The sequence below is a fragment of the Carassius gibelio genome, chromosome B24 (assembly GCF_023724105.1).
Source record: "Carassius gibelio isolate Cgi1373 ecotype wild population from Czech Republic chromosome B24, carGib1.2-hapl.c, whole genome shotgun sequence".
Taxonomy (NCBI): Eukaryota; Metazoa; Chordata; class Actinopteri; order Cypriniformes; family Cyprinidae; genus Carassius; species Carassius gibelio.
Window position 1 is genome coordinate 10,632,218 of NC_068419.1, and position 26,843 is coordinate 10,659,060.

At 37.4% G+C, this 26,843-nt stretch overlaps 1 protein-coding gene across 4 annotated transcripts in view; it reads left to right on the forward strand.

The window, feature by feature from the left end:
* ctdspla (CTD (carboxy-terminal domain, RNA polymerase II, polypeptide A) small phosphatase-like a) overlaps window positions 1-26,843 on the forward strand; it is a 36,028-nt gene that overhangs the window by 2,645 nt on the left and 6,540 nt on the right. Inside the window, exons 1-5 of one of the 4 annotated variants that reach the window (XM_052595867.1) lie at window positions 14,344-14,436; window positions 14,581-14,653; window positions 19,730-19,887; window positions 21,450-21,482; window positions 24,010-24,111. In XM_052595867.1, coding sequence (XP_052451827.1) covers window positions 14,359-14,436; window positions 14,581-14,653; window positions 19,730-19,887; window positions 21,450-21,482; window positions 24,010-24,111 — 444 coding nt within the window. In that variant the 5' untranslated portion in view covers window positions 14,344-14,358. Of the gene's footprint in view, window positions 1-14,343; window positions 14,437-14,580; window positions 14,654-19,729; window positions 19,888-21,449; window positions 21,483-24,009; window positions 24,112-26,843 lie in introns of those variants that run through there. The other 3 variants (XM_052595868.1, XM_052595869.1, XM_052595870.1) reach the window with 3 other exon arrangements.

A 26,843-nucleotide genomic window follows, 5' to 3' on the forward strand; every position in this document is an offset into this window, starting at 1 on the left:
TTAGGATTTGCAAACTTGTGGCCAGAATCGCAATGGCTTAAAAACCTGAAACAAACTACAAAAAATGGATGATTTAAACACCTTCACAGCTCAGCAAATGCTGCGTACAAGTCATCCTCAGACGTTCGTACTTATGAGTTGACAAGTTGCAATTACGACATCGGGTGCATTCAAGCCACTTTAGTCGGAAGACTCGGAACAAGATGGCGGAGTACCTTCTTTTAATAACTCACAAGAAAGAATAATAGTAATAAATTTTTTCTCTAAAGCAATTAGCAAAATGCAACATGCCACATGGCAAATCAAACAATTTTTTACCTATAGGTTAAAAAAATAATAGGATTTTTTTTTTTCGAATTTATTAACTAGCTGCATAACAAAAACGCAACCAATTTAAGTTTATACAACAACTAAAATATTGATTTCAACACAAATTTACCATCAACAACAGACGCTGCATCCATCGATTCCGACATGTTTCTCGTTGACACGCCCCCAACTCGGAAACTCGGAGCTTAAAGAAAAATATTTAATTAATTAGTAATTACGTCTTTGTGGTGGCGTTCATGTGTGTTTAATTCGTAAATACGATGTATCCAACATGATTTGAATGCACCATAATATAAAAGTTACAACGGAAGAACTAATGTGAGTGTTTAGCTTCACATTTCTGCCTTTTCTCCAAAATTTGCCCCAGTTGCCATTGTAAGTGCCTCACCATTACTTTTCTTTTTTATAAACAAGGAGTGAATTGAACTTAATTTTGATGATTTTGTGATAATTAACATTACACCACAAATTGAACTTAACTTTTATTGAACCTGGAGGTTTCCTTTAACTTGAAATTACATTTTTAAATGAATTGAAGTCCACTAAGAGGGTTTATGCACTATGACCTTTCATATAAAAAGATAAATGTAACAATACTTAAATTAGCTTGATGCAACTATATGGCCGGGAATTCCCATTGCTATTGCAGCCTTTGATATTCAGACCTTTCTGTGGGATTACATTTAAAGAATCTTATTAAAAGATACCACTGTTTACCTAGCTACAGCTAAAAACGATAATAAAGCATAACTTTCAAGGTTTGTCATGCAGAAACGCACCTCCCCTTTCCAAAAATGAAGCTTTGCACACCAGTCCCCTCATATAGTGTAATGTAAAGCTTCCCTAACCCAGTGGCCTTGGATTTTGGTCACACTTGCTGAATATTTCAAAGCCAGATGGAGATATTTTTAGAAACATATCAGTTTCACTGTAAGCAAAGAAGCGTCTGACAAATTCATGTCGTGTTTTGAGTGTGGCACTGGTGTTGGTGCTTATAGATTGCACCTTTATGCATAATAGATAGAGTTTAATGAAGTTAGGATTGGAATCTTATTGCTGAGGGATTCAGGACAAATGCAGTCACAGGTGATAAAGCAAATCCGGTAGTAGACGCACATAATGGATGAGGTCATGGAGACTTCTAGGGCTTGTTAAAAGCTTTTTTCCCCTTAAGTCTCTTAGAAAAATGGTCAGTCAAGGTTAGGCCGTCTCCTTGCCACTTTATTTGGGAATACTCTCTCATTTTGCATTCTTGTTGCAATCTTAGCCTTGCATACCGAATGTGGTCGGGCGTACAGTCTGGAAGCCTTTTTTGGTCTCTGAGTGAGCAGCAAATTACAAATATGTGCTCATTATTTTTGGTTGATTAGAGTACACATTATATTTGATTGGAAGGCATGAGGCCTTGTTTTGTCTGTCCACAAAAATTCATGTAGCATAAGCGTTAGGGAATTGGCCAGCTAACATCAGGAAACACAAACTAATCGCATCATACAATCAGTATGAAATGCTATTTTCCAACCAACTGTAAAAACAGGGACTGTTTCATCTATCTCTGGTTGACATGCAGTCTGTTTGGTTTATGCAGCTTGTTACATTATGGTTTATTAGCCTAAAGCAGGCTTCACATTGTGAGGGATCGATTCTTGCAAACTTAACAAAGGGTCATGATGGATCATGATGAGGGCACATAGATGTTTTTTCTTATGGATGCGCCAATATAAAAATTCTGTTCAGTAAAAATTATTGATTTTAAAATGCTACAATTGATAATGTACAATATGAAAATAAATATTGATTTTGAGTTTAGCTAAAGTTTACTTTTAACAGTGTCATTTTTTTTAATACATTTTTATGTATTTGAACAGGGACACTGTAAAATATACATTAAAATAAAAAAATATACATAAAATATACATAAAAAAGGAGAGATGCATTATACCAGGTTGTAGCACTTATGCTAATTTCCACCTGTAGTCCTTGTAGTTTGCTTTCACTTTTAATCAATTTTTTTGTGAAAAAATTTTGCATCTTAAATTCCTCTCTAAAGCATCAACACCATATACATACACATTCATATGGATGTGTATGATTAATTGAGGTGAGTGACGCATTTCCACATCATCGAGGAGAAATTCTATAAGGACGTCTCTAGCTTCTCCCATCATGCTCTGCTTTTTATAAATTGCCTTTTGGTACTGTGACGAGTCAGCTGCCTCCTCCCTGATTGTCACCGGCACCCCGTCCTAAATCGCCGCCCTTCACCAGGCTCCCGACTGGAGTGGGTGTTTGAGAGGAGGGGCGCTGGACGAGTCAGTGCTGGCGGCGTGTGATGGGGCACACCTGATGTGAATGGAGCCTCATCACTGCCGCTGTTTAAAAGCCCAACGCGCCTCTCCTCGGGAGACCGGTCTCTTCCCCGTGCATGCACACTGGTGTCCTCGTGGGTCCAGGAAGGGGACTCCCACACCACTAGAGACGTGAGCTGGACCTTTCCTCCATGAACATTGCCCGAACCACACAAACCCTGCAGCACGACGAGGACACCAAATTCCCTGTTGTTTTGGACACACTTCCCCTTTTGGCCACTTTTATCCCCGGTTTTATTTTGATTTTCTGTTAATAAAAGCCTCTCCGAGGCCTTATGCCACTACCACGGTGTCTGTCGTTGGCTCCTCCCGTCACAGTACACAATGTGCTGATCAAGTTCAGAAGGAAGAGTTTCCCCGGCACTTGAAGGCTATCCCGAGGATAGAGCCTTATGCCCTCATGGGATGAAATTGAATTGAATTCATGTACTGTAGTGCTCGATGCTCAGCCGTACTGACCAGCTTTGCTCTAATACATCTTAACTTTGTCAGGTATCATTAGATGAGCCGTTTACCTTAATCAGATTAGGATGCATCTGAGCATGGATGTTTATCCCCACACAGCTCCTGCTAATTAGAAGCTGCTTGGCATCTCCTATAGGATTATATTTTACCAAGGAAAAGCCACCAACGCTGTGGTCCTTGTGCAATGTGTTATTGTCACCTAGCTTTATTATTTTCGTTTTACTTTTTTAATCTGACAGTTTAGACATTGGCACAATTAGTTATCAGTGTTAGTTCTTGTAGAAATCCAAAAAAAAGTGCTCTATATATACTATAACAGATAGATTTTGGATGCTTGGAAAAGTCTGGTGAAATTTTAGGAGTTTGAGGTGACAAATGGTCCATTTTAAAGTTCAGACCCTCTGTCAAAAGCCTCAAAGGTCTTTAGTTCTTTTTTAAAGAATTACTCCTCCTTGTAATTGGTAAGATCTTCTCAAAAGTCTTCATCAATGAAGGCTCAGTGTATTAGTGGATTCTCAAAGGCTACATGGAGGTGAGGAGATGAAATACTCTTGGCAGTCTGGCCAGCCAGAAGCCATCAGGGTCAGAGAGAGTGGGTGGGCTTCTCTTCCGCTTGTGTAATGATACCCACTGGCACCCTCCTGAGTTCCTGATTTGAGTGTGTATTTATGTGTTGGTATATGTTATGTTAGTGTGAATGTGTGAATTACTGTGTTTCCCTCTGCCTTTCAGTATTTAGCACCTCCATAGACTTTTGAGAGTAGCAGTAATAATAAATGTGTGTTTCAGCATATGTTTGTGCTCGCTGTGTTATTTATGCAGCAGATCTCTTGTGTGTTGTTTGAGCTTTGTTTTTGGTTTGTTTTGGACGGAATGTTCGTTGACATTCCAGCGATAGTACAGAGAAGGCATTCAGTGCCAGAAATAATACTGTATTTTCATTAACATTTATTTTTCTACCACAGAGGTATTCAGTAATAATATAATTAATGTTTTATTTAATTATATTTGAAAATATAATTTTTTGTTTTTATATTTTATTTAATATAAATATCATATTTTATTAATATAATTTTTTTTGTATTGACAAATTAACAGCTGGAAATAATGTAACAAAATATTTTATTTTTAAAGGATTTTTGAATTACTGAAGTAATTAAGTTTTCATTCAATTACATTTTAAAATATTAATAAAGTTATGTTTTAGTCTTGTATGTTCTGTATTCATAAATCCAGAAAATTAAGAAACAGAAACACAGAATAAAATAATGGGGGGAAATGTTTTATAGGTCTTTATTATTGTTAAATTTTAATGAAGTACTAAATTGTTACATCTTTATAAATTAAAATAGATTAAACATGCTTTTTGATTATTAACATTAAAAAAATGTAAATCGATCCAGAAAAAAAATATTTTGGAAAAATAAAAAAGATTATATAGGGCTATAAAACTGTTTTATTGTAATTTTTTTTTAAATAAAATGTGTATATTACAGAATTTCAATTTGAATCCGTAAGTAATCGGTAAAAAAATATATTATTATATTAAAAATATTAATATTTATATTTATTCTTATATTTGTTGACTTATTCAAGCCAATTATAACAATACGACCTTCATTTATAATTATATTACACTATATGTTACACTGCTCTCACAGTAACAGAAACGGTCATTTCCTCCAGCTGAGAGAGCCTCAGTATCAGGCCTTCCGACATTTGCTCTGTGGGCAGTCACAGGTCCCCTGGGCTCAGAGCGCTTCTCTCTGTGAATGTGTCTTAAACTGGTTATAATGGCTGAAGATCACTCCATTTGCTGAGGGTTAATGGTGGCTTGGAACAGAAGATTGTCAAAAGCGAACAACATTGAAGCAGGCTGGGACATGACCAGAAATGCTTTGATGATGTTGACATCATTTCAAGCACAGCTGCCTTTTGAATCAGATCATTTTAAACTGGCAGATCTGTGGTGAATGGATAAAGTACTCACAGACACAGAGCCTCCTACACTCAAGCATCAATATTATTATAACTCATACTTCTAAAGTTAGAGCTTTGATCTCTGCCGCATGATCCTTCCCACACATTTGTGCTACAGATGTGAATGATACCTCAGACCATGCAGATTTTTAAGCTACTGTATTATTTTTCTAACTGATCATTTTGTCTTGTGCTTGGTGATGAAATGGGAAAAGAACATCCTTAGAGATACATTGATGAAGAGACCCAATTCAGTTTTAGAGACCAGAATATCTCACAGACTTGGGTATTTCAGCTCTTTTCATTAGTCCCATTAAGCTGCTGCACAAAGTCGATTAGCAACCACATGACGGCTGTTAAAACCCACTCAGAACACCTTAGCAACTGCCTAGCAATGCCCTAGCAACCATCCACAACACAAGCAATAGGATTTGTTGGCCAAAAGTACTCATATTTTATTCTTTTGATCATAACAAGTAAGCAACCACCCAGAGCACCCTAGCAACCCCATAGCAACATGCTTTTAAACACAAATTTTTACCATAGCAATGCCCTAGCAACAATCCAGAACCCAGTAGCAACATGGCAGCAGGTTTTGTGTGATCAATCCTATTACAATTTTCTTCTTTTGATCCCAGACTTGTAAAGAATCACCCGAGCAACTGCATGACAGCATGCTGAAAACACTCAAAATACCTTGGCAACTGCATAGCAACACCCTAGCAACCTTCGACAATACCTTATAAATGTGGCAGCAGGTTTTTGTGTGGTCTAACTCACTCACATTTTCTCCTTTTGATCTGGACCAGTAAGCAACCACCCAGAGCACCTTAGAAACTGTTTATGAGCTCACTACAAACACTCAGAATGCCTTAGTAACTGCATAGCAACACCCTGACAACCATCCACAACACCCTAGAAACATGGCAGGAAGGTTTGTATGGTCGCATTTTCTTCTTTTGATTTGGGCCAATAAGAAACTTCCCAGAACCCCTTAGAGGTCACATAGCCACGCTCTGTCACCCAAAATCTGGTTGAATTCCAGACACATTTAGATAGTCTGAACAGCAACAAACTACATAAAATCTGATTTGTGCAAATAGGTTTCAAGCTACATTCACATGTGCGCATTCCTGGAAATCCATTTCAGTCTGACTGGGCAGATCGGATTTAGTGTAGCCTTTTCATGTTCTCGCTCCATGGAATAAGTAAATATGTCAGACGTTTTTTTTTGTAGAAAACATGCTGAGAGTCTTTGCAGAAACAAGCTTGTGTTGTTGCGAAGTGCCATTCAAGCGGGAAAAGACAATATACTGCTTTGAGTTTTGAAATCAGTGGAGATGGCAGCATGGAATAAAGTCACATGTTCAGGTTCATGCGTTTCCACTGGTGCCTCATAAGGCGAAATATAATACTGGGTGACGGCAACATGTTGTCATGTCATAAGACAACATCTGTTTTGCAAACTGTATTGCTGTCATTGTTTTTAGCATAGGCATAACAACGCAGTGGCATTGTCATAGAAACCAACGCATATTCTGTAAAATGAAAGAGTGCTTCTGGACACAGAAATCAGCTATGAACAGTTGCGATACACTGTGTGGACAGACAGTAATCTAAATCGGATTCCTTATCAACTGCATAACATCACTCTGGCAACCATCCATTACACATTAGCAATGTGGCAGCAAATTTTGTATGGTCAAGTCCACTCATATTTTCGTAAGATGATGTGAAAATTGAGGATTTGGGAGGCTTTCATTGACCGAGACTTTAAAACATGAAAACATGATGGAAGGGTGGAATTGAAAATGTAAAATTCAGATGACCTGCTATTAAATACCAACCTGTGCACACCCTGCTTGGCCACGTCTATTACGTATCTACCAATTTTTTATGTTTCTTTTTCTAAATGTAACGACTGTATTATCATGGTCCTCAATTCCCGAAAATTCCCATTTTCTCTGTGAAAGGATTCTTCAAAGGAGAATATTTAAAGTGTAGGTCAGTAAAACAATGCCACTCTTAATAAAAATCTGAGAGAGTGTCTGTTAAGTCTTCAAAGTGAAGGTTGAACTACATTTAACAGTGAGCTTGTCTCCTGAGAGATGTATAAAGTGGAGCATTAGTGCTGTAGAGGAATGTTTGTGTGTGGAAACCCAATGATTACCTGCTTTCAGCAGACTGAACAACTCCACTAACCTGCATATGACCACTGACATCCTCAGAATTCCATAACAGGGACGCCCTACAAAATTTAGATAACGACAATCTGTCAATCCAAGCACGTTTATTTGCATAGAAACCAGCTTTACAGAAATGCGTCTCTTTGTCAGACTGTCATTGTCACCAACGTGCCCTTTTTGCAACAGTCCCGAGAGACTTTGCCTGGATCAGATGCTAATATCAGAATCAGTGCAACACAGAGACGGAGCACGAAACATATTTTGTGCAGTAGTCCTACATCTGCTATCTCCGGTCTTTTTTCTCCCTCCCACCTCATCTGCTCTGCCTCTGCTTTTCCAAAACAACGTGGGACGTGTTGTATAACAGGGTTGAATAGTCACATCTCTCTTATTATTTTCAGCAGCTAATTCCACTGTGCCTGTCACATCCTTCGTTTCTTCAGCTGCAGTAACGTGGCCGCGGGGTCTGGATTGGTCCTGTCAAGTTTTAACAATGTGGCACATGGCAAACTATGTTTTTTAAATTATCTCTTTATCCACACTCATACGGTTTCTACTGAGCAATTTGGGGAAAAGATTGGATTTGCTTCATTGTTTGCTGTGTGTACAAGCAGTACATTTTCATGTTCCCACCATTTATATATATCTCAACCCTCTACAATGTGAGTAAATCACATGTATATGCGACTAAATCTTCACTCTGGGCAACTGAATGTTCCCTAATATTAGCCAGTGGCTAATAAATTATCAGATTTTGCCGTCACACATCATCATTCGTCATCTAGCTCTTACAATACACACATATACTGGTGTGCTGGTGTGCATTAAAGCCTTTAATTATTGATCTGTATTAATGAGCTGCTTACTGACACACACACATATCAGGAATCGCGCCCCACGGCTTTTATTAAATACAGTTTAAATATTGAATTGCTACATTATATTTTCCTGCGACGAGAGGATACAATCACTGTTTTTAAGTAAACTCACTCTAAAAAGATAAACGCACAGACGCGAATACACACTACTTCCATTTCTTTTTCTTTCTCCCTCTCTCTCTCTCTCTCGAACAGGCAGTATTTTAGAAAATGGTTTAGCGATTTCTAATTATCGGGGGGATTAGCCCCCATCAATGTCTACCGCAGTTATCGCCCTGATCAGACATATGTTGTGGCAGTATCATGCAGTCTGTAATGATATGACGTTAGCAAATATTAGCGATTTTTTGCAAACATGTCTTTGAGTAACCATAATGACCGTTAATATGAACTCACAATTGAATGGAACATTTAAAAAAAATAACTTTTCGTTAAAATCTTTATTTATATCAAAAAAGCTTACATTTATGTGGCTTTTTGTTCGCTGTAGCAGCCATGTTGCCGAGATAATTCATACCCCTTCGTTTGAAGTGTGGTCCTGAAAAATCTTCGTTTGAAGGGCTATCTGGCCCTTCCCCTTACCCCTTCCCCTCCAACCAAAAGATAATCGAGAAAGGGGAAGGGCTAAAAGGGGTAAAATTGGGATTAGGCCTTTGTCTCACACACATGCAGAGAAAGAGAGAGAAATGACGCGCTACATGTAAACAATACTATATGTTGAATTTTCCTGTCAAAATAACGGCGTTCCTTTGGAATTCTTCAGATTTTAAGAAATGCTGGGGGTTTCCCCTAGTAGGTGGAACTAAAGCGCTGAACCTATTATCTTCCCTGTACTGATTTAGGCTAATGCACACAACCTGATTAATATTCATGAATCGAGTAGCTCTTTAATCCTTAGTGTGTTTTATATTGTTCTTATTAGTAGAATAGAATTAGAATTTTTCCAAATTAGATTTTACAGAAACACTGAATGACCAAAAAAGCACCACCACTAATCCAGTTAAAATGTTCAGTTAAATATGATTGTTGTTTGTAATGATGAATTCACATCACCAACATTGAGATCACTATAAATGTGCCATGTTTGATAGGGTTCTTTTTTATCTCCTTCTGAAAACAAGGCACTTTGCTAAAGCTGCATCTTACATACTGCTTTTCTCTCTTCCTTGTTCCTCATAAACTTTATGTAAAGCTGACTTTGTGTTGCATACATTTGGTAAGAAAAATGTACGCTGAAAAAAAAGTACAACAGAAAGATGTAGACATTTCCATCAGTTTGTAAAATCACAACTGACATAAAACCACTTACAATGGAAGTCTGTGGGCCGATATGTTTCCCATAGACTTCCATTGTTAACATTTGTCAACACATTTTTGTTTGATTTTAATAGTCACGTTGCTTAAAAGACAATTGGAGTGTTTAAATGTGTCTCAGCCTTATAATCAGAATTCAAATGCTAGCATTGCTGGTCTCACTCAATGGATTGTAATGAATAGTTTCCTGACAGATCATTCTTCTTTTAGTCCTCTCACTTAGTGCTCTTGTTAAGACATTGGTTAAGGCAGTAGAGTGATACATTGGATTGCAGATCTGCTGTACCCAGTCTTACTTCATATGTTTGTATTTTCAGACACACCTTGTCCAGCCTGAGGTTGAGTGTAAGGAACTCCTTGCCTCAAGGTGATGCTTTGAGTTAGTACATCATACGTGTGCTTGCACACTAAATGCTAGTTATCTCCAAAGCAAGACGACAAGTACTTTGATGCTAATCATTGGTCAGGCTTCAGACAAGTGCTTACATCACAAGCTTGACATCACAAGATGCAGTGTTTATTTCATTATCAAAAGCGACTATTACTGATAGATTTCTGCACTTTTCAGCACTGAAGCTGGGTGTACATTATCATGGTTAAAATAAAATATATTTGGCTTGATCTTTGAATGGAATAAATGATACATAACCCATGTGTGCAACAAAAAGCAGTATCACAGTTTAATGTGGAGCCTCATACAAAGAGCATTAAAAGTGTACTGTAACAAGCATCATTTAGATAAAACAGTACCTTTTGAAGCTTGTAACTTACAAACAATGCAGGTATTGGTATATATTCAAGCAGACTTGAAGAATTATGAATAGTGGTCGACCGATGTATCGCCATGACCAAAAGTACTGCCTCAAACATATCGGCCAAGCAGAAAAACTTATCGGCCGATGCCGATATTTGAATACTTTTATTTTGAAAACGACAGTGCCTGTCTGAGCTCACAGTACTCACACTCTCCCTCTTGTTCAGCGTCATTGTTAACTGTTCTGTCTAATACGGGTATAAGTCTGTCTAATAATCAGATAGAACGGTTAAACAAAAGTATTAAAATGTATACAAAAAGAATTATAACGATTCCTTTTATAGTATTAGTAATAGACAGGCAAACATTATAATACTTTCTCGTTTTCCGTCAGCATTAAGCAAATATGCATTTATTAAATTTCCCAAATCTTTAAATGACTGATAAATATTTAATTTCACAAACCTTGCAATCTTAGTCAAATCCAGCTTGTGAAGTGTGAATACCTTTACAGTTCTGTTTATGTGATATAGCGCTACTTTTACTCAGATTAAACGGTCAAATGCTCATGAAGAGCAGTTTTAGTACTGCTTACATTCTTACATTTAGTAAGATGGCAGACACTGAAAACAAAGTAAAAAAGAGCGTAAAAAAAATAAATATAAAAAAACAGCGAGCGTCACGTGCGCTTCAGTGTGTGTAGTAAAATATGAAATTGCGCGTCTGCGCCCTTCATTAACAGACACACAGAACATGCAGGATTCATATTTAAATCGACTTCTGCGGCTTAATATTTACATATACTAGTCCATATCGCGATTTAATTTTAAGTGCAATAACCTACTTTTGATGAATTCATTCAAAGTTTTACAAATTCCGTTTTTATGACTTGATTCTGCAATACAGTCTGCGTTCTCTGCATCGCAGAAATCATAGGGCCCTAGTATTATGCACTAAATTAACACTTGAATATATGTATTGGAATATGTATTTTGTAGTATTAGTATTTGTGTAGAATATGTATTTAGTGTGGATTAGCAGGGGCAGACATGAAAAAGTGAAGTGAAAATGACATTCAGCCAAGTATGGTGACCCATACTCAGAATTCGTGCTCTGCATTTAACCCATCCGAAATGCACACACACAGAGCAGTGAACACACACCCGGAGCAGTGGGCAGCCATTTATGCTGCGGCGCCCGGGGAGCAGTTGGGGGTTCGATGCCTTGCTCAAGGGCACCTCAGTCGTGGTATTGAAGGTGGAGAGAGAACTGTACATGCACTCCCCCACCCACAATTCCGTCCGGCCCAAGACTCGAACTCACAACCCTTTGATTGGGAGTCCAACCCTCTAACCATTAGGCCACGACTTCTGTAGAAAAACATGCTTCTACAGATGACAGGAATAGTTCTCTAGAAAATCAACTATCATTTATGTCTTCATCAGTTGGCTGTCTTGGCTCTCAGATGTCCTCTGGTTTACATCATCCTAACAGACCTGAGACCGACAACGTGAGCTGCACACTGAATATGCAAACATTTACAAACCTTTGATGTAAGACATGGATCTTTACTACTCATCTGGCTGATTAGGTAAGGAACTAGCCGGAAGGAAGACTTAAGTAATTGGCTTCACTACATCAACACAGACTGTTTGAGTAAAACGATACAGTGTAAAGGGGGTACACGGTTAATCTCTTTCACATTTTTCCACTTTCATATCAGCTTTCGGAACAAAATTGCAAAAAGATTTGCGAACTTGTTTATCACCTCCATTACCATGTTTGCTCATAGCGAACTGACCATCTTAATTAAAGCAACAACTGAGTGGGCGTTTGATGCTTAACACGGCCCTTCCCTCTCTCTCTGTTTCTGTATCCCTCTCTACTTTTACCTCTCCCCCATTTCCTTTACGCCACTCCTCTCTCACAAACACACAGACAACAGCCAGTTCTGACCCCTATAATGAAGCTGGGGGTCTGTGTTGTTTGCAGATGGCCATTTTTCCACGCTGTGGGTCAGAGGGTTATTATCTCTTCCTGTCAGGAATGTAAGGAATTTCCTGTGCGTTCCTCATCCGGCTGTGAGCGCAAAGAGATCGTGCCCACCCATGTGACTGCTCAGCATCGGATTACCTCACTTGCTGACTGTGGGAATGGTCTGTACATGATAAAAACAAAGCTTTGCTAACCTGGAAACTAAAGACAAGGAGAAGGGAATTGCTTGAATTTGTCTTTGCAGCTCCTGTTTTGTAAATCGAGTGTTTTCCCAGAAAAACAGCTGTCAATCAAACTTCAGTGTTTTTGAAATGCCAGGCCCTTGTAGACTTGGCTTCTGTCATTTGTTGTCTGCAGGATTCTGAGTTGTTGTCACAACACTCTGTCTCCTTTGGTAGCTATACACAAGCTAGAGCTGCACAATTCGGGGGAAAAATTTGTATTTATTTTTTCCCGAGAAAAATTAAGGATTTATTTGTTATTTTTTTTAAGGCTCCTTGTTTGTAGGGCTGGACCAGAACATTTTATTATTTGAATATTTGTTCAGTGGGTTGACATTTGATTTTTAATTTTGAGATTCAAATAATCTTTTTTGTTTGTTTGTTTCACACTTGAATATGAGTCGCCCATGAGTGAACGTCATGATTCAGTTCACCTGGAAGAGAAGACAAAAATGCTGAAGACCTCAGCTGTGTGGGAGCACTTTAAATTGAGTTCAAGTTCAAACTGAGGTCAAGACAAAGGCAGTGTGCCAAATTTGTGGTTCGAAACTGGCCTGCCACAACAGCACATCAAGTTTGAAAAATCCCTTGACTTTTGTAAATAGTAACGTTAAGCCTATAGTATACGAGAAAGAAAGTGAAAGTGACATTCAGCCAAGTATGGTGACCCATACTCAGAATTCATGCTCTGCATTTTTGGATGTGAGGGAAAGTTTACCATGTTCAGCTTCCCCAAGAGCCCAGCATTACATGATCAGTGGATGCAGTCTGTTTCTCTGGGACAGCAACAAAGTGTATCGAGTACCCATTGGTCAACCTCTAGTGTAAAGGAGAAATACAATTAATCTATTTCACATTTTTGTCCTTAAGATAAGCTTTCGGAACATGAAAACAAGAAAAGCTAACCTTTTGTTAAATTCTTGGTAAAAAAAAAGTTTGTGGCCCAAAACTTTGTGATTATTGGCCTACTATATATCAGAATGACTATAATAATAATAATACATTTTAAATAAAATATTAAACAGTATAACTATTGTATTATTTCACAGTGAAATAGAAAAAAATCTAGTATTTAACTTAATAACAATAAGCATCATTATTATTATTGTTTGTTGTTGTTGTTGCACAGTAAAACTGTGAACTGTGTCTTCACTTTGAAGCATTAAACGATCAAGTTTTATTCTGCCAAAAAAAAAAAAAAAAACTCAAAGACGTTGATTTTCTCTTTTGTTGACAACAGGCAGTTAATAATTGTTTCACATTACAAATTTGTGAAGATGGTTGGCACATGTTGTGTTCCCAAACGTTATAAATGATCACTTGAGCACATGCAGAGGTTTACTACGAGCCCAGCTGCTCTGAGATGCTGAAAACTAGCGTAAAAAAAAAAAACACTCTGCCACACTTCACTCTAAAATGTAATTAAATTGCAGTTTTTGTAATTTGATAAGCATGCTAAGCCTTCGCACAATTTTGGTTTTATGTTGATTAATTGTGCTGCCCTAATCTCTACTTTGTTAGAAAATGCTTACATTCATGAATACAGAAATCTGTTAACTACAGTTTGTGGAGTGAGGTTGAATGTAAATAGAATAAAGAACACTTCTTCACACTGTAGCAGGGAGGGCACTGCCATCGCAAACTGACTCCAGCCACATTCCTGTGGTCAGCCAGAGAATATGTTTTTAGATGGGTATGTTTGTATGTGTGTGTGTGGAGAAAACCCTGTTTGTTTTGGACGGATGGTTGTTCGGGGGCTGGTAAAGGCTTCATTACAGTGACCCACCTCCTGTTTGCCCCCCTCCTTCCATCTCTCCTTCTGGCATCCTTCCCACCTGCATATTATTAGACTGCCATGCAGGGAAGATGATCAAGGCGGGAAAATACCAACAGCCTCAAAATGGAGGCCCGGGAGGGATCGCACAGGAACGGTGTTTTGGGAATGTAAGCGCAGAGGTTGGATTGTACCGTGTGTTATGACAGACTGTATCATCGGTAGACTTACTTACTCACTATAATAAGCCTGAGAACTTTGTTCAACAGTGCAATTATGGTTTAAAATACTCTATTAAATCACCCTCTGTCTAGCGTTTCTGTGTGGAAGGTCGTTCTGCTCGTTTACATCTCGTTATGCCTCAGAGCCCAGCTTGTCAACTGACAGGTAATTATAGTTAGAAAATCAGAGAGTCTAATGCCTCTGTCTCTATCTCTGAGTGTATTTGGAGACAACCCTTAAATTAGTTTCGCACAAGTACCTTACGCAGTGTTTAAAGACACTTGCTGCTTGTGTGACTGTTTTTTTCCTAAAACAAAATAGCAAAAGTAAATATATTATTTAAAAAAGTGTTATATTATATTTATTGTATTATTTATTTTAAAAGCTTTACCTTAAAGGGGTCATATGATGCGATTTAAATTGTTTCATTCTCTTTGGAGTGTTACAAGCTGAAGAAGCTGAAGAAGATCTGCAAAAGTTGCAAAGAGTAAAGTCTCAAATCCAAAGAGATATTATTTATAAAATGTAAGAGTCAACAACGGCTCCTAAAACAGCTCGTTCTAACACGCCCCCACATGTCTATGTCATGATGTGGAAAGATTTACACCGCCCAAATGTGACTGCAAAGAAATAAGAACTTTTACTCTCGCTGTTGCCGCCGCTGCCATGTTGTGGAGACGCTAGTTTGTTTCGCCTTCCAAAAGAGGACACGACAAGAAATCAGTGGTTAAGTTGTATTTCAGCACTGTTCCAGAACAGTTGAACCCAAACATACAGATGTGTGCTGCACATTTTATGGAGGATGAGGACCTTTTCCTGAACCTTCAGACTAGCCTACAATACGTCTGTGGCACAAAGGCTTTTTCTATAAAGTTGGGCAGTTCCAGCTTTGGAAATACAGTCGGGTGCTTCTGACTCACAGCCTGTAAGTACGTTTTTTTATATTGAAATAATTTGCCAATGATGATTCAAACGTGAGTTTTGAGCAGTGTAGACTAACTGTAAGAGCTTGTTGTTTGTTGTTTCTCCGATCACAAATGCAGGCATGGTTTTATGTTTACACAGCAGGATATGCAATGCGTAAAAAAAGATGGTATAAGTGAAAGTGATGTGTCATACAGCCAAGTATGGTGACCCAGAATACATGCTCTGCATTTAACCCATCCAAAGTGCACACACACACACACCGTGAATACACACCCAGGGGAGTGGGCAGCCATTTATGCTGCGGCTCCCGGGGAGCAGTTTGGTGTTCAGTGCCTTGCTCAAGGGCACCTCAGTCGTGGTATTGCCGGCCCGAGACTCGAACCCACAACCCTAGGGTCAGGAGTCAAACTCTCTAACCACTAGGCCATGACTTCCTTCATTATAAGTCAGTATAAGTCATTATAATCAGTAATTATGAATTATGTACACAGTGGCTATAACAAATGCCTCGTTTGTAATGGTTTTTATTGGTTTTGTCCCAACTAGTGATGTCTGGATCGCGAGCAAATCATTCTATTTAACGGGTCGAACCAGTACACCAAATCGAACTGAATCATTTGAAATGGTTTGAGTCTCCAATATGCATTCATTTGTAAATTACTTAAGTTATTCGGTTTATAAACATGCCTGGCACTCCCTTTGATGCAAAATAAACCAATATCCCGAGTTATTCAGTTACTTCTAACAGTATATTGACTGAACTGCTAAAAGAGAATTGATGATGGAACTGCACGGCAAAGCAGCTGAACTGAGTGCCACGTTTGAGGCATTCGGCCAATCACAACGCACTGGATAGCTGGCCAATCAGAGCACACCTCGCTTTTGAGAACATTGCGCTTTGTAAAAATCTACGCGTTTCAGAAAAGTTGGGCATAGAGGAGAAACAATAATGTACATTATATGGAAAATAATGTGTTTTTTAACATTAAACTGCATAAACACCAATTTGCATTACACTCGATACACAAAATAATGTTCTTTTTATATGTTATAAGACCCCTTTCATTCTGTTTGGGACACCTTGTGTGACTGTTCCTTTATGATAAAGAGGAACATTTCACATGTGCTGCATTATTCATTTCCAACTATATCTCAAAAATTTCTGGCCAGAATAATACAATACAACAGATTATAATAATATATAATAATCATTTTTCCATAACATCTTGCCTCACTTTTAATGCAGCCATTTATCAAAATAGTAGCAAGTGACATGTTGTACTCATACAGGTGGTTAATAATGGTTCTAGCCAAAGCTTGTTGTTTAGGATCATCATAAGGACTGAAGTACTTGGGCTGGACTGAGTTATTGTCAACCTCATCAAGCTCTACCGGGCCACAGGAAGCAGATTTCCTCATGGTCTGATGTGACCTTATGTGTTTTCCAATAGCAGTAATCAGACAGATGCTGTAAGCTATTACCCTAATGCTTCTTCCATTATGAGATTGAGGCCCGCTTGGCTCACTGGTTTTATTTTTATTTAACCTTTATGTAAAGAGGTTAGAGACGCTGAGATTTAAAAGCTTTTGGACAAGAGATACTGTACCTGGCCAAGACCATCAACGGTCTTGATTTTTTTAGAGAAACACAAACCTCACATAATTAGATAAAATACAAATTCAAGTGAAGTGATTTAGCTTACACTCATTTGTGACCCTGGACCACAAAACCAGTAAAAAGGGTCAATTAATCGAAATTGAGATTTATACATCATCTGAAAGCTGAATAAATAAGCTTTCATTGATTTATGGTTTGTTAGGATAGGACAGGATAGGAAAATTTGGCCGAGATAAAACTATTTGAAAATCTGGAATCAAAAGGTGCAAGAAAAATATAGAAGATTGCATTTAAAATTTTCCGAATGACGTCCTTAGCATTGCATATTACTAGTTAAAACTTAAGTTTTGATATATTTATGGTAGAAAATGTACAGAATATCTTCATGGAACATGATATTTACTTAGTATCCTAATAATTTTTGGCATAAAAGAAATATCTATAATTTTGACCCATACAAAGTGTTTTTGGCTATACCTGTTCTACGTATGACTGGTTTTGTGGTTCACACATAAAATTTGATAAATATGGAGAAAGTCTATACCTCTTGATATAAACTATTACATGGCTCAGGTTATAAGTGCATGAGTACAGTATTGAGTAAAATTATATGCATGATACTTTTAATACACACAAAAAAAATCCTTAATCCTTTCAAACGCTCAGTTTCCTATCTTGTGTTGATGTATTTCAAATAAACAGGAATAATACATTTTTTTATATTTTTATATTTTATAAATAATTTTTTTTTCACTAAATCATGCCTTTTTAAATATCTCAATAAATATATTTGTGTCATTTTATAAGCATACTGTATACATTTTGTTGACCTCGAAGTTAACATACATGGACTTAAAGAGCTGGTAAAACAAACATATTAATTATATTAGTATTAACAAATAATAGGTTGAACTAGCCGAGTTTTCCTGCTAGAAGATTGTGCTGCTCTATAGTAGTTCTTGATTTATTGAAAGTGTATAATTGGTTGATTGTTAGCACTATAGGTGCAGTAACAACAGGCATTACCGCAACAATGAGAGCACTTGGCCCTCACGACTGACCTGGATAGCATGAAACCCTATCTGTACTGTGCCACTTGAACACAGCAGGTCACAAGATAGCAGTATGACTAGAAAGACACACCTCCGACTTCTCATTCATCCGTGACTGAGCCTTTTGTTACTCAATTTAACAGAAAATACATTTTCCATATACACATTTTCCAAATGTTTTGCTAACCCCCTCTATTTTGCCAAACATCTGCTGCTGTCAAGAGCGACCTGTTCTTCCAATAACAATACCTAGCCTGCATACTTCATTAGATCACCTATGAAGAGCCAGTTTTTGTCATCCAGTCTTTCTGTTTATTACCCAGCAATCAACTGGAGTGCAGCCAAGTGATGTAGCTTTGCAAATATTCAGTATTTCTTTTCATAGTACGGTTTGTGTAGTTCCTGCAGTTACTGACCAAAATATAATGCACATATGTGCACATAACCAGAATGTTATTGTGAGATGGACAGGTGGATTACTTTAAAAGGAAAGCTGCTATTTTGAACTGTTGTTGTGTTTTGTTTTATTTCGAGATCATGTAAACCTTCTGTGACTGTTCTTTTAAAATAAAGATGCCATAATATTTGTTTTTATTTTGTTGCTCTGTTCGATTATTTTTATTATTATTATACTTTTTTTTCAGACTCTTCCATTATTTTTGTATTGTGCAAACTCTGTGTGACTTATTTTACTTTAAAAGTAAGGCTGCAGTTTAGTTTTGTTTTTAGATTTTTTTATAAAAACATTTTTTTTGGGGGGGGGGGGCAAATATAAACCTTCTGTGACTGCACTTTTGTAATAAAGAGGACATCATTTTAGTTTTTTGTTGTTTTGTTTGTTTTTCCTTGTTTCATCTTTAGAATTTGTTTTGTTTAATTTGAAAAAGGCTCTTCCTTCTGTTTAGATTTTTGTTGTGAGTTTTGTTTTGAGACATGTAAACATTTGTTATGTTTTGTTTGGTTTTATTTGAAAAGGATTCTGGGATTGTGCAAACATTGTCTGATGACTTTTACAAAAAAGAGGGCATTTGTTTTGTTATGTTTTGTTTTGTTTTGTTTTTGTTTTGTTGGAAAAGGCTATTCCTTTATTTTGGGATTGTGCAAACCTTGGGATTATGTAGACTGTTATTTTACAATAAAATGCATTATTTTATTTTATTTCATTTTACTTTGACCCTTGACATCATGTATATGTTCATGCACAATTACACTTAGACCCACCTATCAGCTGATTTGCATATTTTTTCCCAATAGAGGGCTTTTAAAGCAGGTTGTGTAACTGTACTTGAGACATATTGCTGTGCGCAATGACGTGCTGTTGTATTCATGGAATGCAATCACAGAACAGCAGGCGTGCAAGCGTAGGGGGCAAAGGTGATGGAGTCGCCCATGGAGATGCGTTCTGTGTACCATAATAACCAAAAGGGGCTGTTTGCACACTTGTTCGCTCATGTGAGCTGTGCACAGTAACCAATAAGCGAACTCTGAGAGACCGTTGTTTTTTCACTCGTTACGACCTCCTTCGTGAATGTGAGGACGACGGGTTTTAAGTTACAGGGCAGGGAAGGTAAAGCCCCAGATGTTTTGAACAGTTTGTGCATTGCAGTGACCAACTTGGTGTGTGTGTGTTTTTCTCTGTCGCAGTCTCCCAGTCCAACAGCAGTTTAAAGAAACACAGGAACAGAAGTATCTTTAGTCCCTTCTTCTGCTGTTTCCGGGACTATAATGCGGAACCACCAGCCACCAACAACAAGACCTGCTCCCTCCCTCCACCTGCAGAGGAGAACAGCAGCCCTCCAAAGGTGAGGCCTCATTAATTTCTCTAACGACAGTTTTAACGGCATGAAAATCTTCAGCAATGAATGCATGAAATTGGAGAGTTGAAGTTACTGAGTTTGAATTGCTAATGTCGTTCCAGCTCAGAATAAATTCTGTTTATTAGCAGACTCTTGGTTTAGCTGAGGTTTTTTTCTTGTTTGCGAGCTGTGCCCGAATGCAGGCTCTGTGCACGCTGTTCCCGTGTCCACACCACAAAGTTTTCCAGCTGTTCCGAACTCGGTGAACCCACCGTGATGTTTACCACCCAGTTCTAGAAAATATGGGCCCGCTTCCCCTCACACACATTCTTCAATTTTCACCCACCCACATACACACACATTCTCTCTCTCTCTCACATTCCTGAACTGCTTCTTTAATTCCAATAAAGTATGTGTCTTGTGTGATTGATTACTTGCTGCCCAATGTGTTCCTTCCCCTCCTTCGCTTTCTTTTTCTTTATTTTTCTTTCTCTCCTTCTCCCATTGGCTATATACACTTAAGGGGGAATGCGCTTACACTTAGAAGTTATAAACTAACAGTTCTGCCCTTTAAATCAGAATTGCAAGTTTCTATCTCGCAATTCTGACTTTTAAGACAGATAATTGCGAGTTATTAAGTCTGAATTGTAAGATATAAACTTGCAATTTTGAGAACCTAGTCTTTTTTTCCCACTCAGAATTCAGAATTGTGGGATAAAAACTCACAATTACCTTTTTAATTTTATATTGTTTTATTTTTAGTTTTTAGTTTTATGTTGTTGTTTCAGTTTTTTTGCACACTCGAAGATTTGAGTCCATCAGTAGCCTAATAAAAGCTGTTTTATTTTACATGGAGCAGACCACCTCATGGGGGCCGCCATGTTGACATCACATGACCAGCTGAATACAACTTGCATTATCTTGGTAAACCCCTTTTATCGGACACTTATTTTCATGCAAGACCAAAAAGACTGCCACAAAAAATTAAAAAGTAAAAAATTACAGAGTGCAGTTTACAGTAAATACTTGTGTTGTAGAGTTATTTAAGCACATTTAGTATCTTTTTTTTTACACTCTCTCTCTCTTGTTATTTTTTTCTTTTCGTCTCTTGCACACATCTAAACACACACACACAAACGCTGGGCAGTGTACCGTGTGAAATGACCTCACTGTCCGTGGCAAAACTTTCAGCCACAGCGCTCCACAAACACTCATGTGTGCTGCCAAAGCAGGTACAGGCAGCTATAAATGGATCTGATCCCGATCGCATTACCGCCAATGTTTGCCTGCAAATGACTCGCGATCTGCAGAGGAATGTCCTGCTATTTTACATCTGCATGTGCTCGAAGCTGCGCTGATTTAGACCCACAGACACTTAAAACGAACCCTATGTGTTTTACAGCTCTTACAGAAAACGTACTGTTCGTAATCTCTGTTGCGATGTTTGCTTTCACAGTGTCGTGTTTGTGGTGCTTGGTTTTTTTTCTTTTTGATGATTCTCTTCCTCCGTTTTGTTTTCTTTCTTTTGATTTTTTTTCTCTCTCTTTTTATCTGGTTTTGTTTCTCAGTGTGATCAGGTCCAGGCCATCCCTATTCCCAGTGTATGTATTATCTTTTTTATTTTGCCTGCATGCTTATGCATATATTTTAATCTCTTGAGAGAAACCTGCCTGAATTCATTTTTCCGGGATGCATTTAGCTTCTACTTTACATGGGTCCCACAAGATAAAAATTAATAGAACTAATATTGTCGTTATTTAAAGTGCAGTAAATGGTTAAACAGTTATTTGTCCTATATGGAACTCTTGTTATAAAAGCTGCAGTGTTATGCATTTTTATGCATATAAACTCACAAATCTGACTTTTTTAAATCCGAATTGCAAGTTTGTATCTCGGTTGTCACTATTTTTCTCAGAATTGTGAGTTTATACCTCGCAGTTATCACTTTATAACATGCAGATATGAGTGAAGTCAGAATTTTGAGATACAAACTCACAATTCTGAGTACATATCTCTTTTTTCCCTCAGAATTCGACTCGCAAGTGCAAGTATATATCTCACAATTCTGTGGAAAAAAAGTCAAACCTGCAAGATGTATACATTCAATTCTGAATTGTGAGAGAAAAACTTGCAATTACCTATTCAATTTTTTATTCAGTGGCAGAAACAGGTTTCCATACAACTGAGTCCTAAACAACACTAAAGAGTCATACTGTTTGGGAATGACATGGGTCTTTTTTGGTGTGCTATCCCTTTAAATGTTTTGCTAATTTTATTTCATTAGTCTTAAACCCGATTATAAAGTCATATGGTTTATGTAACTGGCAGACTGGTAGTGCTGATAGCAATAAGCTGTACTTGAGGACAACAGCAGTCTCCGAAAGTCAAATCATCCCACATTGCACCTGCTAGAGAAAGAGCGTGAAGTGAGGTTTGCTGATCCGAGCCAGTCCTTCACGCTGAGACAGGGGAGACCCAAATCCTGAAACACACTCCACCTGCCTCTGCCTGCTCAGCAAAAACTGAGCATCCACACTGAGAAAACGCTTGCAAGAGTTTTAATTCTCACAGTAATTGTAATCAGACCTCGGATCTGCTGGTGTTTTCTGAGATGACAGCTGGGAATGTGTCATTGCCTGCTTCCAGATCCTCCCGCTCTGAATTTCTGACATTACCGACTGAGATTTTCAACTGCATGATGTCAAGCTTTCAATATCTTCTTTCTATTGCATTTGGAAAGTGTCTGGATTGGGGCAAAGGTTAAGTTGGGATTTTAGTGAGCCACAAAGTGTTGACTGTCATTTTTCACTCGGAGCAAACAGATTATCGTAATGCAAGCAAGCGATAAATCATATGTGTTTGAAAGCCATGAAATGAATGCTGGCAATGACTGACACAGCATGAGGCTTCAATTATGGTTATAGCATTGTTTGAAAACCATAAAGTCTTTAGAGTTTTAATGTTATGATGTAATTGCCTGTGCTCATGGAGAATGCATAAATTTGACCATCTGTGTGGTCTTGTTTGTGTATCCATGTGGGGACCGAATGTTCCCTCTGTGATAAACTAATAGTTTAACAACACTGTTAATGTAATATTTTGCAAATCTGAAAATAAATATCTATTTTACAAACTGTAGATTATAATATTGCAATGCCTTCAAGGAAAAGTTCACCCAAAATTGAAAATTTCCTCATAATTTTATTTATTTATTTTACATACAAACATATTATATACTTTTATTTATGTAGACAATATATCCGCTTTTTATTGGCTATTGTTCATAACATAAAAATGTTTTTCTTGGTATTCCTAAAATGAAGATCATACAGTGAGACTCACTTTATAGGCTATAGGTTTAAGCCATGTTTGACACATTGATCACATTTTATATACTTAAAGTACATACTGGAATAATAATAAATTACATTAATAATGAATTCAACTTTAATGTAGTTTAATGTCATTCAAATTGCAAATAGTTATTCAAACCTGATGAGATGGAAGTGTTGGCAGTGAAAGGTCATGGACGACTCCAGCAGATTCATACTGGCACAGATAAATCATCCAGCCTTTGCACTGTCCTCTATGACCTTTCCTCCACACTCATGCAGAAATGCATATGTAAAGAATATTCGGCATATCGGTGTCTTGAATGTGCATAAATTATGCATGCCTGCATGTGCTGTATATGACTTTGCTTGCATCCTTAGATACGTGAGAGTGTGTTTTGCTCCCATAGGCAACTCCATCTGCCTCCCTCAGGTCAGGCTTAGTAAAGGACATCTCATTCCTGTTACTGGCAGACCATCTACAGAGGCAGCTTGTGCTTAGGCAACACGACTTGGCAGTGAAGCCAAACCGGGGGGGGACAGTCACTTTAACACAAAACTATGATCATTGTTTCAAGGTTATCCAAAACCACCAGATCCCGGTACATCATTTGGGACAACAACCGAACAATCTCCAGTGCATGTTGTGTCTCACTGGAGAACAGCCCATAGCTTTTGATTATAACTCTGAATGTCTGGCTGATATATAGTAATAAGTATGCATCTTTATCCTTCAGTGAACTGCTTGTTTGCTCTTCTCTCCTCCATTTATTCATCTGTGCCGTATTTCCTCCAGCCTCCAGCCAAATACCTCTTGCCTGAGGTCAGCATTAATGATTATGGCAAGAACTGTGTGGTCATTGACCTGGACGAGACCCTCGTGCACAGCTCCTTCAAGGTACTTCTGAATACACACACATAACCATGAATACTACATTTAATAATTTACTACAATTTTGTTATTATACTTCATATAGCAATGAATAAGTGGCATATTCCTTGCTAATCAGTTTTACATTGGCAACCATTGGCGTTCTTAATTTGAATTGAGCCAAGTGTTGACTTTTATTTATCTTCGCAACACAAATTATGATATTTTTGATGAAATCCGAGAGCTTTCTTGCCATGCATAGAAAGCAATGTATTTGATATGTTCAAGGCCCAGAAAGGTAGAAAGGACATTGATCAAATAATTTACGTACATTGTAATAATAATCCCTTTAATTATTCTACCTTGTGCCATAATTATCCTTGGCAAAAAAGGAATTCCCAGAATACACAATAATCAAAAATGGTGGAGAATGCAGGCAAAATGTTAATCATAAATGCATATTTTTCATTCAGGACTGACAAATAATAGTTAAAAATAGTTCAATGTAATTAGAAATACATTTATTTCAACCAATTGTTTTCTGTTATGCATTTTAATAAAGGTTTTATGTGCTAACATAGCAACATGCTAAGGTCAAACTCTATTGGAATCAATTGTGAAACCGGTCTCATGCAGAGTGTTATTTGTATGGCGTTCTATTCCATTTCAGTTGCTCATAAGATCCTATTTAATCCTATTTGAATACTGCTTTAGAAGGCAGCTGCCTATGTAGGCACTAGAGAGTGAGGCAGCTCAGTAGGTTTTTAGACAGAGCTTTCATTTTAGTCCTCATTTCTAAATAAACATTGAGCAAATTTGGAACATTCACTCCTGCACATTGTTTTTGAGTGGACAGATGTATAATCTGAGCAACCTATGACATGATAACAGAAGGCATTGGCAGTATTTTGGGGTTGATGGGGTGGATTTGAAGTCCCAAATGAATTAAATCCTCTTCTGAGATTAAATGTTTGTCTGGTCCCTAGAAAGTAGCGCTTCGGGGAGCCACCTGCTGAGTGCAGTGACCCACTTCTCTGCATCTTGGTTTAAGGCGGTTTTTTAGCTCTCTCTCTCTCTCTCTCTCTCTCTCAAACATGGTCAAATAAACAACTATGTCCAGTTGATTACATATAATCACTCTACATTTACATAAGTACACACATCCTGCTTAATGCATACATGTCTTCCACTGCTGCATACGTCCCTGCTCCCAAAGGAGAAAGACAGAGACAGATACTGAATGTGTTTGCTCTAAGACTAATAACTGTGTTTTGTTAAACCTGTCCTCCTTTAAAATGTCTGCCTGGCAGCTCCTGTTTTTTCTCAGAGAAGAGAGAAAGAGGCCCAGAGAGAGGGATGCATGCCTTTGTGCGCGTTCACAACCTCACATACACACACAGATACACCCATCCTGACACCAAAACACACACTCACATACACACACAAATACACCCATCCTGACACCAAAAACACACACTCACTCACATACACACATGACATCACATTGGAAAGATATGTTCACAGTTACACAAAAACGGTTTGATCGTGACCGTACTTGACGAGTGTTTACAAATTTTTCTATTACTTATAATTATTACTTAGCATGTTCTGTCTCAGATGGCTTGATTTTCTCAGTGACAGATGTTTTTCTTTTCCTTTCCTACATACAGTGGCTACAAAAAGAATTAGAACAATAATATTAAATGTTTTGCATTTAATGCAATAGATTTTTTAAGTTTTAGACATAATATTTTACAATAATGAACAAAAGTCTGTAATTCCTTGCCTTTTTCTTTTTAATATATATATATATATATATATATATATATATATATATATATATATATATATACCAATACTTTAAATATTAATTTAAGTTGGTTAACTATTTTTAATACATGGCTGTCTGGAATTCTTGATTTTCTGCAATTTCTATGTTGAGTTTGGTTTATATATACACATGCGCGCACACACACACACACACACATAGATACATAAAATCCATATATGTATACATATTTAAAACTATATTTAATGCATTTTTTCGAGCTAATAAATACTGTTGTGCCACTCACAATCCCCATTGATATAGATCACCCACTCCTCCTGCTGGCCATATTATGAACTGACGTTTAAATCAGTTGACTGTGAAAACTGATCTGAAATCAGTCCCTTCATTAAATATTTATTTCAGACAGACATTAAATTACTAAAACATTCAAAAATCTGTCCACTGTATTTCTAGACAAACATTGAAACAGTTAACTGAGAAAAATCATGAACTTGATGGTTTATCTTGTTTTCCAGTAAAAACATTCTTAAAATATGATACATTTACTTAATAATAATAATAAAAAATTCTGATACTTAAACTGAGTATACAATAGTTTTCATACCCTTTTAAGCATAAAATGATCTGTAAATTTATGGTTTAGAAAAAAAAAAGTCAAATGCTAAACAAAATTATATTAGTAAAATACAAAACAAATTATTTCAAAATAACACTAATTAAGAATATTATGTTCTGCAGTCATTGTAAATAAAACTATGCAACACAGTCGTGATGTTATGCAAGCCAGGTCAGATATTGGATGAGCCTCCTCCTCATCCGTCCTATCAGAACTGAGATCCAAAGAATTTCCTTGTTTTCAACAAGCCCTTGAAAAGTGCAGAGAGCAAAAGTTTTCTCTCCTCTTCTCATCCTCATCTGCCTTTCTCTTTCTCTGTTTGCAATAAGACAGCTCATAGCCACCCGCTGG